Source organism: Hermetia illucens, chromosome 4, assembly GCF_905115235.1.
Source record: "Hermetia illucens chromosome 4, iHerIll2.2.curated.20191125, whole genome shotgun sequence".
Classification (NCBI taxonomy): domain Eukaryota; kingdom Metazoa; phylum Arthropoda; class Insecta; order Diptera; family Stratiomyidae; genus Hermetia; species Hermetia illucens.
This window is the reverse complement of record NC_051852.1, coordinates 44,830,031-44,845,216: the sequence shown is the minus strand read 5'-3', so window position 1 is coordinate 44,845,216 and position 15,186 is coordinate 44,830,031. Positions and strand designations below refer to the sequence as shown.

Sequence of the window (15,186 nt, the reverse complement as noted above, 5' to 3'; positions counted from 1 at the left end):
ATCTCCTAATGGATACCCAAAACTCCAACATACGGAAGGTATAGGAACTCCAGCTGTCTGCCCATAACTTCCTTCTTGCCTCTTTGTCCAATTGTAGCCGGGAGTAATGTGTTTCGACAATATCGATTTACTTATGGTGAACAAGCCATTAGTAATCTTCATTATAGTTTCTATCTCGGATGTGGCTATATAAGAAAGATTATTTAAACCATTCAAGCAAGCAGACTTCCCCCACCAATAACCATTAGAAGTAGACAATTCACATTGTGAATTCCGGTTTCCCTTTTGTTTATAAGCAAATGTCAAATGTCAAATTCTGAGGTTTCGCGAGGCGATGTCCCATCCAGTGGAAGCACAGTCTCATTTAGAACGGAATGTCTTGGGACACAATAAAAACTCCGTACCTGAATACGACGAGTCCAATAAGACAGAAATTAAAGAAGAAATAACAAATGACATATTCGATGAGCTTGAAATCAGCACGAAAACAAAGTGCGGGGAAGTCTTCACCTCCTACAGTGGAACGCTTGTGCTCATCTGTGCTTTTTGCAATGGAAAGTTCGATAACATGCACTCGTTTGGGGTGCACATACGTGAACAACATAATTGCCACCTAACAAGAGAGCAGCAGATCGACACAGAAATCGTAAGTGCAAATCCTCTTGTAGCGAAAGCCGAACCGGAAGAAAGTACTGAAAACAGACCAAATAATGGAGACAATTCAGGAGAGTCTGCGATAACAAGGACAGAAGTGTCTTCAACCGAAAGTCAGCCTTATCCCAACTGTATTGGAGGCCAGAAATTATGTAGGGCTAGACGGAATTTGAAAAGACAGTTGCATACGGACTCTATGCCAGTTGACCAAGCCGAGGAGCCAGTGAAGAGAAAGAGGAGGATTGGAAAGAAAAGTGGTCCCCTTGTGGAACAACCAGAACAGATTTCGAATCAATTCTCACGAGATCTTATCAAAAGTGAAGCTACACAACCTGGTAAACTCACTTTAACTCAGAACTTGCCTTCACAAGCCGATGGTTGGTTAAATTCTACAGGGGATCCTTCCAATAAAAGTTCTACTGAATTTCCTTCGGGGAAATACGTTTTTAACTATGATGATGACTCAGATGAATCTCAAGGTTGCAATGATCCCGACGAAAGAAGCTCCATATCATCATCTGAAACCGACGTTAGAGCGGATACGAGCGCGACTGAAACGTTCCCCTGTAATCTTTGTAGTCGAACTTACAGAAGCAAGAGGAGTTTAAACCGGCACCTAAGGAAGCCACATTTGTCCAGTGACGAAGTACCTACAATGCAGGAATGGTTTTGTGTATCGTGCAACAAACAATTGAAATCTAGACGAACGTGGCAACGACATCAACGAAAACATAAACTGGAAGACAACCCAGGCGAGCAGGCGTCCGAACAGAATGACGTGGCACCAGATGATGTCAAAATCCCCGAATTCCACTGTGACCTATGTAATAATTACTTCAAGACAAAATTCAGTCTATATATTCACTCCGATGCACACGACACTCTGCCAGCCGTCTTACAGGGAAATCTGGATTTCCTGAAATGTAAGTTTTGTAACCAACAACTTCCCAAGTATGCTGAGCGAAAAAAACACGAAAAAACTCATACAGGTGCTAGACCATATGAATGTCCTTACTGCGAAAAAGGATTCTCATCGAATTATGACCGGAAAATACACATTCGTTCCCACACAGGTGAATTCCAGTTCGAGTGTCCCCACTGCCCCAAAGTTTGTACAAATAAAACTGATCTAAAGCGACACGTAGTGCGCCATTTGAATATCCGGAACTTCGGATGTGAATTGTGTGACAAGCGTTTCTATCGACCCTTTGAACTCGCCCGCCACATGCGAACCCATACAAAGGAACGCCCCTACGTTTGCGAAGACTGCGGTGCCACGTATCCGGTACTAGCTCAGCTTAAAGATCATCAGCTGCGGCACAAGGGCGTAAAGAATATCAAGTGTGAGATATGTGGGCGACTGTTCTACTCCAAAAGTGTCCTGAAAGTCCATATGCCCACGCACTTTGACGAAAAGCCCTTTGAATGCGATGTATGCGGGCGCAAGTTTTCGCGGGCGAAGGCAATGCAAAAGCATCAGAAATTGCATTCAGGCGAGAAAAAATATGTGTGCAATATTTGCGGGAAAGCTTACGCGCAGGATTCTGGTCTGTATGCACATAAGAAAACACATGGGGCAAATGTAGCATAAAAGGATGTTGATACTTTTGAATGAGCTATGAATATTGGGATTAGATTTTGTATTCTAAAGTTGTTAAATAAAAAAAATGTTATTTTGAAATCCAATCATTTCGTTGCTTTCTATATTTAATAATAATAATAATCGATGGCACAACAATCCATATTGGATCAAAGCCTCGAAGTTCGTTAGAGCACTTCATTCAAGACTGTAACGGTACACTACAGGATTGCAGTACCCTGTAGGAGGCAATGTGGTCAGCATTAGCTCGCCCGAGATTATTACCCCGATTTTGACTCAGGTACTCATTCACAGCTGAGTCGACTGGTATCTGACGTCAAATCACGATAGAAATCCCACTGCCACCAGCGAGATTTGAACCGCGGCCTTCCGTACGACAACCTTGTGCTCTAACCACTCAGCTATCCGGTCGCTTTTTATATTTGCCTCTCTATAATAATCGTTGGCGTCATAATCCAATTGGATATTGGCCTGGACGCGTGTTAAGAGCACTTCATTGAAGACCGTAACCGTACACTATAGGAGGCAATGTGGTTATAAGCGTTGCCCTGGTCCGTGATTCTTTTTCGGCCTTTGTCCCGTTCAGAAGCGAGGTCGACTCTTCTTGAATGGTTCATCATTTTGTTCTGTCAAAGGCCTTTCTGGATGGCTTCGCGAGGCTTTCAAATCACCATCCAGCGTATAACCCATCGTTGTTTCGGTCAGTCTTTAGGTTGTTTCCCATCGACTTCGATGTTTAGACCAATCTTGGCAAGCGAATTCTCGTTAGCGCGAATTATGTAACCACACCATACAAGCCACCTATCTGACAATTTTCCCGGGTCGGTGCAACCCCATATCAATCGCGGTTATCGCCACTGGTTCAATGCAACATTTTTTTCTCCATGTCTGAGAGATCCAGCGGCGGTCGAAAGGTATAGGTCCCAGGTCGAAACGTAGATTGGTACCCACGATGGAGCATAAACTCCTGATGAACCAACACCAACAGCTCTACTACCAAACCCTATCTACATCTCCACGTGGTGATCGCTGGTAATTTTTTCTTAATGAAAAACTACAGACGTAAAAGGATGAAGGCGAGTCATGCGCGTAAAAATGTGACAAATTGTACTAACTGGTCTTCCAGGTTGGGGGTTGGGTAGGGCTGACAACCCTAGACGGAAAACCGACATTACGAAGCCTCGGACAGGGTGGATTTTAAAATGACGAACCCGGCAACGACAACGGAATAAGGATTTACGCATTTTCTCATGGAGCGTACGCTTCCTCTATACACCGAATGCCGCTAAGCAAAAGGCTATGCACTCTGCACTTCCGAGGCAAATTTAGAGATATAAGCCTCATAAACATTCATGCCCCTACAGAGGAAACTGCAGAGTCGGTGAAGGATACCTTCTACGAGGGAGTTGAGCGGACCCTCGAAGCCTGTCCCAAGTATGATATCAAAATCATACTTGGAGGTTTCAACAGCCAACGGGACGGAGCCCGTGTTCAGGCGATACGTTGGCTCCCATAGCTTACATAGGGATACCAATGATAACGGACTGCGGATTATTGAGTGAGCAATCTCACACGAAATAGTTGTTGGAAGTGCTTGGTTTGCGCGGAAAACTCTCCAAACGGGACCACTTTCAACCAAATTGACCACGTGCTGATCGAACGCCTCCATCTCTCAGCCTTGGTGAATGTAAGAACATAAAAAGGGCCAATATAGACTCGGATCACTATCTCGTTGTCATAGTGCTCCGAGCTCGAATTGCCACACCACCTATAATCAGATGAGACTGAATACTGAAGCTATTCACAAAACAGTGCTCCGTAACACCTATAAGGGGGTAATGGATGACTCAATAACCGCAGCTAACAGATGTCCTGGAGATGAAGTATCAACAAATCATCTTCACAACCACTTGAAGAACGTCTTCACTGATGCAGCCACAAATATACTTGGCCCCAGCCGTAAGAAAAGTCGGAACGGCTAGTTCGACAATTAATGTAAGCCAGCAATGGAACAGAAAAATGCTGCATACCGAGTAATGTTGCATTCTCGAAGAACGCGGGCACAGAGACTTATCATGAACTCCGTCGAGCGGAGGAACGACTTCACAGACAGATGAAACATCAACAAATGACCTTCACAACCACCTGAAAAACGTTATCATTGATACGGCCACAAAGATACTTGGCCCTAGCCGCAAAAAAAAGTCGGAACGGCTATTTGACGATGAATGTAAGCTAGCTACGGAACGGAAGAATGCTGCATACCGAGTAATGTTGCATTCTCAAAGAACACGGGCATGCACAGAGACTTATCACGAACTCCGTCGAGCGGAGAAGCGACTCCACAGACGGAAAAAGGAAGCCTGGGAGAACCAACGAGTCTGTGAACTCGAAAAGTACAGGGAGCAACCGCACCAGGCGCGTAAGTTTTACGAACAAGTCAGCAGGATGAAGCCTCATACACCTCGATGCTCACCCTGCCAAGACAAAGAGGGAAATCTGATTTCTGACAGAATGGGCATATTGGAGCGGTGGGTTGAGTATTTTGATGAACTGCTCAACAACCAAAATATCGACGAGTTGGAGGTCCCGCCAACTAAAGACGACGGACAAATACTGCCACCACCAAGCATAAACGAAAGAGTCCGTGCAATCCACCGGCTTAAAATCCATAATTCGCCAGGAACCGATGGAATTACAGCCGAATTGGTTAAATATGGAGGCGACCAATTACACTAAGTGGTTCATCAACTAATGCTCAAGGTGTGGGACAGCGAATCAATGCCTGCCGACTGGCAAAGAGGCATTATCTGTCCCATACATAAAAAGTGTCCGGATAGCTGAGTGGTTAGAGCGCAAGGCTGTCGTACGGAAGGTCGCGGTTCAAATCTCACTGGTGGCAGTGGAATTTGTATCGTGACTTGACGTCGGATACCAGTCGACTCAGCTGTGAATGAGTACCTGAGTGAAATCAGGGTAATAATCTCGGGCGAGCGCAATGCTGACCACATTGCCTCCTAGTGTACCGTTACGGTCTTGAATGAAGTGCTCTAACACACTTCAAGGCCCTGATCCAACATGGATTGTTGCGCCAACGATTATTATACATAAAAAGGGAGATATCACGCAGTGTAGCAATTATAGAGGTATCACGTTGCTGAGTACCATCTATAAGATATTCTCCGCTGTATTGCCAGGTCGGATAGCCCCATGCGCCCAGAACATCATTGGCCCATACCAAAGAGGCTTCACTCCAGGCAAACTATCAACAGATCAGATTTTCTCTCTGCGGCAAGCGATGGAAAATCTGTTGGAATATGGACATCAGTTGCACCATCTCTTTATCGACTTTAAAGCCGCCTATAATAGCATAGATAGGCTAAAACTATACACGGGCATGAGAGAAATCGGTATCCCGATGAAATTGATAATACTGACTAGGCTGACCCTGACCAATGTGCGAGACCAGATAAAAGCAACAGGATCACTCTCAAGACAATTCGACATCAACAACGGTCTACGACAAGGGGATCATGCGTCCTCTTTAACCTGGCCCTCGAGAAAGTAATCCGTGATACTGAGGTAAATGCAAGAGATATGATCCTCTGTAAGTCCACCCAATTACTGGCCTATGCTGACGATATCGACATCATGGGAAGAACGACCTTCATCCAGATCGAGCAGGCGGCGCGAGATTTTGGGCTGCACATCAATGAAGACAAGACAAAGTTTATTGTGGCAATGTCAGCACCGAAAACCAACTAATCAACAACATCAAACCGCATTGGTAAAACGGGAAGAATAAAGATAGGAGAATACAACTTTGAGACCGTTGATAATTTCTCCTATCTAGGGTCGAAGATCACAACCGATAACAGCTATGCCGATGAAATCCGCGCACGGTTGTTGGCTGCCAACAAAGCCTATTTCAGCCTGCAAAAACTGTTTCGCTCGAAACGTCTTATCATAGGGTCAAAGCTCTTACTGTACAAGACTATCGTCTTGCCAGTCCTTATGTATTCCTCGGAGACCTGAATTGTTAACAAAAAAACTACAAGAACTGAAAGATCGTTCGAAGAATTTTTGGCTCCCTACCTGAAGATGGACGATTCCGTAGCCTACATAACGACGAAATCTATGAGCGATACCACGACCGTCTGGTTGTGGATAAAATCTAAAATCGCGAGTCACCTAATTCGTATGGATGAGGACGTTCCAGTCCCGGTGGACTTCGGCGCAGGCCTAGACCGGATACCGGCTGTTGCGCCGTTGATGATGATTATGTCCGACAGACGCCGTTCATTGCCTTTTATAGTCGGCCAACACTGAGAACCACAAAAGGCGGACAGCATTGCGGCAAATTTTAAACTTGAGAGGTTCGTTGATACGTCTATCACAAAGAACACCAGTTGTGGAACCCCACTCATCCAGGTTGCGCTAATGCCCAAAGTAATTTCATAACCCAGTGCATCATTGACTGATAGCATTAATCGGAGATATTTAAATCGCTCGTCTGTGATTAGTACCCTAATTTCACAAGATATTCACGGCTGAATCGATTGGTATCCAGCATTCAGTCACGATACAAATCCTTCTGCCACTAGTGAGATTTGAACTGCGACCACTAAACTAAAACTAAAGAACGTGACAGAGTCAAAGGACCCAAGCTGTAGGGTGTTCCGGTCCGGCATAGCCTCGGGATCGGGGAGTGAAAGTAAATGTAGAGTTCCGTGAAGGGTACTTCAGAAATGTCCGCACTACGTATGTTATGAGAGGACGCGTCAGTCCTCGCTTTAAAAAGTTATGGCGCCGCAAATGGGAAGTCGCGATGTGCAAGGGCGTTACAGAGGAGGGGCCGCCATCTTGCCCCACCCCACTCAATGTTGGATGAAAGCCACAAGCCGGGGGGACTTTCTTCTTCCTTCTGCATGTCCTATTTATCTCCTCCATCTCTGAAGGTACGCTGACAAATCAAACTTTACAATGATGATACCAAACTACCCCCCGTTTGAAGCGCCATAATTTTTTAACGGGTTTTGGGGAGATCTTTCACTCCTCCTTCCACACTTTTCTTTTTCCTGGGGATGGAGTTTGAAGTTAAACCCTCCCATTTATACACTCATATGCATCATTTATGAATCCACATACACATAGGCATAGGCATCATTTAGGAAATAAAGCCAAGACAAGACCTCTTCTGTGTGGGAAACGCATTCACCCTTTTCTCAGAAACAAGTGAAACGACCGTTATAAATTCGTATTCTATTCGGCACCAGAAGAAATTCATACATCAACCAACGATTTCTTAAATCCCGAAGAGTATTCACAATGACTTCAAAAAATTATTATAATTGACGGCAATTGTTAAGGTGACACTTAATTCCTGTCCCTCAAATGTCAACTGTTTACAAATTTGTTTGCGTTTTTCTCACATAACGAAATTCGATCATTTTCCAGAGAGCTGATATAGTTTGAATAAAATGGGTGACTTAAATTTCGAATTCATTAACCCCATGACGGATGCAGTGGAGTGGAATGCATCTGTTAAGGACGAACCCGCAGAAACCAAGGAAACTGAGGAATTGAAGGAAGAGACCAAATGCGGCGAAATATTTGCCCTATACAGTGGAAATTTCGTCCTTATTTGCGGATTTTGCCATGGCAAATATGATCAAATGCTTGATTTTGGGAACCATGTAAAAGAAGAACATGAGGACAAGATGACGATCCGAACAAACTGTCAACAGGAAAATCCGGTTACGAAAATTGAAGATGAATTTACCAATCAGCAGGTGGACTCCCTACATAAATTAGAAGCTGTACCTGATGCGAAAGTAGACGGAGACCCAGGCGACACTGAAAATTCTAGCGAAGGGACCCCCACTTCTAGGCGTAAACCGAAGAAGCCGCAGAAATTTGCTTGTAACTCCTGTGGGCAAACCTACAAGCATAAAGCCAGCCTGCACACGCACCAAAATAGGACGAATTGTAAACGAAATACCCCGGAACCGAAAGATTCTGCAAATTTCTGCCCACTTTGTAAGAAAAGCTTCAAGAGTTTGATGTATCTTAATAAGCACAACCGCCGCTTCCATGGACAAGGCGAAACGTCGGATCAAATGACCCCGAAATCGGCGGATGTAAAACACGAAAAAAGCGACAATAATTGTGATAACCTAGTCGAAGATTCCTCTTATGTCCATGATAGCATTCCAGAAGTTATAGGCGAAACAAATAAACTTGCAGATTCTATGGAAGACAATTGTTGGTCAAATGATTTTGATGATGTCAAGGACGAGCTCAGCGGTAGCGATGCAGACCCTTCAGGTGCGAAACCTGACAATAAGACCCAATTAAAGGAATTTCAATGTGAGCATTGTAGTCGAGTATTCAAATCAAAGCGATCACTTTCCTTCCATATGAACCGGCAACACGATGAAGTATCTAATAGCGCTAAGCAGGAGGGACAGAATCCACAGTTCCTTCGATGTAAGTACTGCAATCAAGAATTTCCGACGAAAGTGGAGTGTAGTGAGCACGAAAACACTCATGTGGGTGAAAAACGCTTCATTTGCTGGTACTGTCCCCATAAGTTCCGCACAAATTACGGACGAAAGCGACACATGCGAGTGCATACAGGCGAGCGACCCTACAAATGCACTGAATGTCCCAAAGCGTTCCCGCATATGGTTCAACTCGACTATCACATCCGAAAACATAAAAACCTACGCGAATTTAGCTGTAAAACCTGCGGTAAGGAATTCTTCCGCAAATTCGAGCTAAGCTTACACGAACGACGGCACACCGGCTTCCGCCCACTGGTCTGCGAAGACTGCGGAAAAACATTCAATGTAATGAGCGAATTGAACGAGCACAGGAAGAGACACACGGACGTGAAAGACTGGAAATGTGAGGTATGTGGCAAGTGCTTCTATTCCAAGTGGACGTTGAAGGATCACATGGCTGGGCATTCGGGTGAAACACCGTTTGGCTGTGAAGTTTGCGGACGCAAGTTCTCTAGGTCTAAGGCATTGAAGAAGCATAAAAAACTTCACTCGGACGTCAAGGCTTATGTTTGCAATATTTGTGGAAAGGCCTATGCACAAGATTCGGGACTGTATGCACATAAAAAAACACACGGTATACGAAATACACACTCGGAAGCATTTAGTACTGTGAATAAAAGTCTGTAATTCAAATAGAAATCTTGTTTTTTACTTTTCCTTATTTTGCAGGAGCGCGGAGAGCGCAGTTCCGAGTTCCACCATTCTAGTTCGCTTAACCCCATAATATCCAATGTGTAACGCTGAAATTTGTTTTGAAGCTAGAATTCTAGGGGCCCTCAGATTCCAAGGACTAATTTATTGTCGATCAATAGGATTTTGTTAGTGTACTTCATTTCAGATTCACGTAAGAATTCCAATAGAAGTAGTTTTGGTTATTTTGGTAGGTAGGTAGGTATCAGTGGCCGCTCCGAGGAGCCCAATTAGCGCTTTGGTGCGCCGTTTTGATGCCACAAACTCCTAAGACCGTGACTGTTGTTATAGGAACAGGGAAGCAGAGTCCAGCTGGCTCGGATCTTCAGAGCCAGCCCGTAGCATTTACGAAGGAAAGCAGCTCTCCGACCCTGCAGCTAGAAATCTCACTGAGGTCCCCAAAGAATGGTTTACCCAGTGTCCGCAGCCTGACTCGAGCGAGAGCTGGGCAATCGCAGAGAAAGTGCATGAGGGTTTCCCTTCCCTCTCCGGAGCTTCGGCAATGCGAGTTGTAGGGTAAGCCGAGCCTAGCGGCATGGTCCCCTATGGGCCAGTGCCCCGTGCAGACCGCTGTAATCTTGAATGCATTTGCACGCGTCTGGCACAGGAGCTCTCGTGATCGGGCTATGTTAGAAGCGGGCCAAATTCTCCTTGATTTGGCACAGCTTGTAAGCCTTCGCCATCTCAGGCCCGCGGCTGCTAGGTAGTGCGAGTAGTTGTTTTACTTACACATCGCGGCGCATAAATGTTTTAAGAACTTTTAAAATCCGTGGAAAGTAAGGTGCAGGAAAATAATGATTGAATTTAGAACCTAAAGCACATCTCGCTCCGTCGTGATAATGTCAGACATTGAGTTCCCTCCCACATCCAGGGGCGGGGAGCTTCGATCCGGCAAGCTCAACATTGTCCGCTTCTCGATGCGGCTGTTGTTCGACAGTAAGAGGATCATCCTTCTAACCGGTCGACGAACATTTCAAAGCCTCTCATCCTGGAAGTTGGACTTCCCACGGTTCCGTACCGTATAACATTCGATGAACTTCCACCTCTTGAGGTGAGGTAGCTAGCCACTTTCGCCTGTCGCTACAGCCTAATTTTTCAAACAGGAGTGAAATCATCTCGGTCGTCAAAGAAGTCAAGCGGGCCAAGCCAGTCAAGTCATTTCACGATGTGCCTGCAGAACTATTCATCCTAGTCCCCTCATCCCTGTGATCCAGCTGTCGTGCTACTCCTTCATTCTTCTCTGTACTTTCACTTATCCGTAAATGCCAGAAAACCGACATTTTTACCAGGGAGTGAAACAAGGGGATGGATGATCGTCAGGACTTCAACAACTGAAGGATATTTGTGTGTCCCAGCATTTGCAAAGATAGTAACCAAAGAAGTTCTGAAACTCATAAGAAAATTTCGAAAGCTTGATCAACAAAGAGCCCGCTAGTTACCGCTCTGAATAATCTTCACATCAGCACTACGAATCATTTGTGATGTTACCAGTCCAATGATAGTTCCCAAGGGTCGTATTTGCGACCCCTCCGATCCTAGCCTCTTTATCTTGCCTTCTCTCTATACGAGTTTATGGAAAGTCGAAACAGCTAAAGTGCCAAACTCCAGGCCAACCAATTTTAGGAGCAGCAATTGCTTAAACTCCACAAAATTTAAACACGTCCCGTTCAGCTTTGGTAATTCTGACGAACTATATATTTCTAAATTCATGTTTCCTAATTTATACAAAATTTACATATGCTTAGTAGGCCTGTACTTTTAGGTACATATGAATGTACAGTATATGGGAGAAAATAGCACGTAGTAAGCAATGATAATGTGGGTAAGTTTTACAGTATTTTACACATTGTAGAGTGGAGTCCCCCACATAAGAGTGCCATTCCGGAGAAATTAATAGCTATTATCAAGACGTCCATTGCTCTCAAACCGACCCGTGGACTTTGACCAAATTATTCTGCATTTGAAGGATCATCAACATCGATGTTGCTGAATACATTAGCATCAGGTTTAGATTGTTCGGTGTCAACGTTCTCTCTGTGCCGCTATATGGAGGTAGCACATGGAAATTGACCCCGTTTGTTAACACTCCACAATCGGCAAGGAACGCATCTTCTTTTAAATGCGGCAAAAGTGTCAGAGGCCTCGCATCCACTGTATGAATCTTGGGCCTGCACTCACTATAACGAATTCCGCTATGCTACTTTTGGCCCCGGTGCAAGCGTAATATTTTAGGCAACCGGAGGTAAAATAACTCAAGGCCAGCCATCCAGCTACTTTAGTTGCCGTGTCAACTTTGCTAACTTTTGAAAAAAACTTAAGTATCGAACAGCAGCCACTTCATGTAGTAGTGCAGCATCATTGTTTGCCTATAATGTTAAAAAAATTATAGCGCCGCAGCAGTTATAAAAACGGCCAACTAGCCGACAGTAGCTTCATTGACTGTCAATGTGTCAGTTCCTGCATCTTCAATGAAGGTTTCCTGTCTGTCCTTAAAACACTGGAAGCCATGGCGATAAAAATTACGTTGACACAGTGGACGAGGCGCACATTCTTAAATCGGAGGAATCTAGGTAGTAGAACTCTAAAGAGGAAAGGATTTGGCGGGAGCTCTCAAAGTTGTCGAAAAAGATTACTTTTTGGAAATTGAAAGATTATAGATATAAGGAAGTTCTGAGTCCGCCATCCATCGGCTTAGGCCTGAACTCTCAGGCGGTTGTTAACATAATTATAATTTATATCCACGACTTGTTATGAATTATATATTAGGAGAGAAACAACACCCAGTAACCACTTCGGTTGCGTTGTTCCCAGAGACAGCGTCTGATGAGTTTCCTTTGCCTACCAGGAATGGAGCAGTTCAGGGTGCTTATTGGGGGATACGAACCTATGCGCATAAAGCATTGCTTAAACCTCACCAAAAAGAACCTCCGAATCATAGTGGAAATTCTCGCTGGTCACTGTTGGCTAAACTACCACCTAGTGAAGCTATGGATATCTATGGACACTGCTTGCAGGTTTTGTGCGTAATGTGATGAAACCTCTATACACGTCCTGGGACAGTGTTCGGCACTTGCGCAAAGTAGGTCGAGGCTTCTGGGAGAACACTCAATACCAGATGCAAAGATGAAAAATCTGTAAGTAGGGAGCATACTAAAGTTCCCAATGGTTATAGGCCTGCTTGAGATACTATGATTAATAGGTACACTATACCCAGCAAAAGGGACACAATAGTTCTTTAAGAACGCCATGCGACTTTCCCTTAACAGAAGAATTCCTTTGCATTGGACGAAACCACAAGTCATCTACAGTGAACGACAAAAAAATGTGTTAGTCAGTGCGAGAAGGGTGCTGCGACTGTTGAATGAATTAGGACTCAGAGCTCGAAGACCAACAAAAAAGCCGATTTTAACGAAGGCTATGTTCGAAAAAAGGTTGAATTGGGCATTGGGACGACGTGACTGGACTGTGGACGATTGGAGGCGAGTCTAAATTCAATTTGCTTGGATATGACAGTCCGTCCCCAGTGCGAAGAAGAAATGGAGAGAGATTTGACCCCCAATGTGTTGTATGAACTGCACGATATTCTCCCTCAGTAATGATGTGGGGATGCATAACATCCAAAGGATGAAGCGGCGACTGCAACAAAGATCGATAGAGAGATAGAGATATGGCTTAATGAAATCCCGGACGATTTTATTGAAAATGTATACCAATCGATGTCCGCACAAGTTGCAGAGGTGATTAGGGCAAAGGCCGGTCATACGTAATACTAAATCTACTTTTTTTATGAAAAATTTATCGTCAAAATTCTGAAGCGTTTTATATGAAACCACATTTGCAATGGTTCGGGGAAGCACTCATAAAAAACCATTCAATCAAATTGAATTAGTCATTCTACACACCCATTCTGTCGCGTAGAATCTTAAAAGCAAATAATAAATAAATAAAAATAATTCTGCTGTAGCCGGTCTCAAGTCCGGTTGTGAAAGGAAGAAGAATGGATAGCTTCAATCTAAATGTTTGTAGGCCACCGCATAGTTGACATTGATTTCTTCTCCTTCTGAGAGCATCCATCAAATAAGGAGGACAAATTTCAGATCCGGCACGGATAACCGGCAGGTGCCGACTGACTCGATGACTAGGTCGGGTTCTCAAAATGGACCACACGGTGTCGAAATCACTAATTGTGGAGTGATTCGACGTCCAATGACCAGCAGCATGGCTTCGCCTGCTGCAGCTGATTCGTCACAATATGTGACCGCAGCAGATACACGTAGGCCGAGGATGAAGTGTACTGAAGAAATGAAGCTTTATCATCCGATTCTACTACGAAATTACAACGACAACAGCGAGTACAATAACCAAAAATCCATCGACCCGCCCAATAGACAATGCAGTCTTCGGTCCAAGAAGTAAAAGAACATTGGAGAGGAATTGAGGGGTTAACCGCCCAGCGTTTTGTGGAGGTTACCGAAGAAGCGATTCGACAAACGATAAACAGCCCAAAGAATTGAAGGGGCCCTGGTCTGGATCGGATGAATAATTGTTGGCACAATAAAGTCATTAGTATACACGGCCGACTGGCAAATAGTATAAACAATAATAACAAAACATAACGTCCTTTATTAGTTGAAGGATCAATGCGGGACCAACATGTCCGCAGAGCAGAGGGGCTGCCGAATTGAACCAAGGCGTTACAAAGAGAAACTCGCTGTCAATTCGGTGATTATAAAGTAGCCAATTAGAGGCCAGATAAATGTTGCTATATCCATAACTTTTCACAGTTTCCCGCACTGGCTAATGGATGTCCTAAGCCTGTATTACATTGATCCAAAACTAGTAAAATTTTTGGCGACAGTCATGGAAGGCTGCCATACCACCTTGTCTATTGGCGGATGCGGACTACCATGGCCAAATTGCGCATGCATCACCTAAATCAGTGCAGTGAAGCGAATGTCTCGTTATATGGGAGGCAGAAGCCAAGTCGATTCGCTACGTGGATATTTTTCCAGCAAGGAGCAGGCGTAGGTAATCACGTGAATTGCCTTTACCAGCTGTTTGTCGATCTTCATTTGCCGAACGGATAGCTGTGTGCTGGTTAGCTCTTTGATGGGAAGGAGTGAGTTACGTGTACGATTCAGGATGGCGTGGAAGCTACCCATGCTTATAGAAAACTTATCATGAAAGAGCGAGTGGAGAGTGGCCAGTGCAGTGTTTGATTCGGTGTTAGAAACGTTGGACCATTTCTTTTGTTGCTGCATTATTACGGTGCCGGTGTAAAACATGAACAAACATAATGCAGTATGTAAGGATAATATTATAATAAACATAATGCTGTATGTAAGGATCTTGCCTACAAGTATGCGCTGATAACGGAAACATATCCGGCTTACCGGTATGAACTGCAAGCAGTACCTGATAGTCCTGCTTATGATATGTTAGCGAGCCTAATATGCAGTTAGTTGACAATACGGGCCACTTTGCGTATGTTATTCATGCTACTATCCTCACATTAGCAACATTGAGCGGAGATACGTAGAAAAAGAGATGAACGGAGACATTGGCATGGGAAATTAAAGAAATTTGGCGTCCGAGAGGATGGTTCTAGTTCCCATAATATTGTCAGCTACTGATGTTGGATTGGCTTTCCTAGATGTCTTAGGACTCTTATACAGT

The 15,186-nt window shown here is 44.3% G+C and overlaps 1 protein-coding gene across 1 annotated transcript; it reads left to right on the top strand.

Moving 5' to 3' along the window:
* Window positions 1-301: 301 nt before the first annotated feature.
* Window positions 302-9,448, top strand: LOC119653527 (zinc finger protein 845-like). Its single transcript, XM_038058196.1, has 2 exons — window positions 302-2,239; window positions 7,720-9,448. Exons 1-2 carry the CDS (start codon window positions 335-337, stop codon window positions 9,445-9,447), a joined length of 3,633 nt encoding a protein of 1,210 aa, XP_037914124.1. The 5' UTR covers window positions 302-334; the 3' UTR covers window position 9,448.
* The last annotated feature ends 5,738 nt before the right edge of the window (window positions 9,449-15,186 follow it).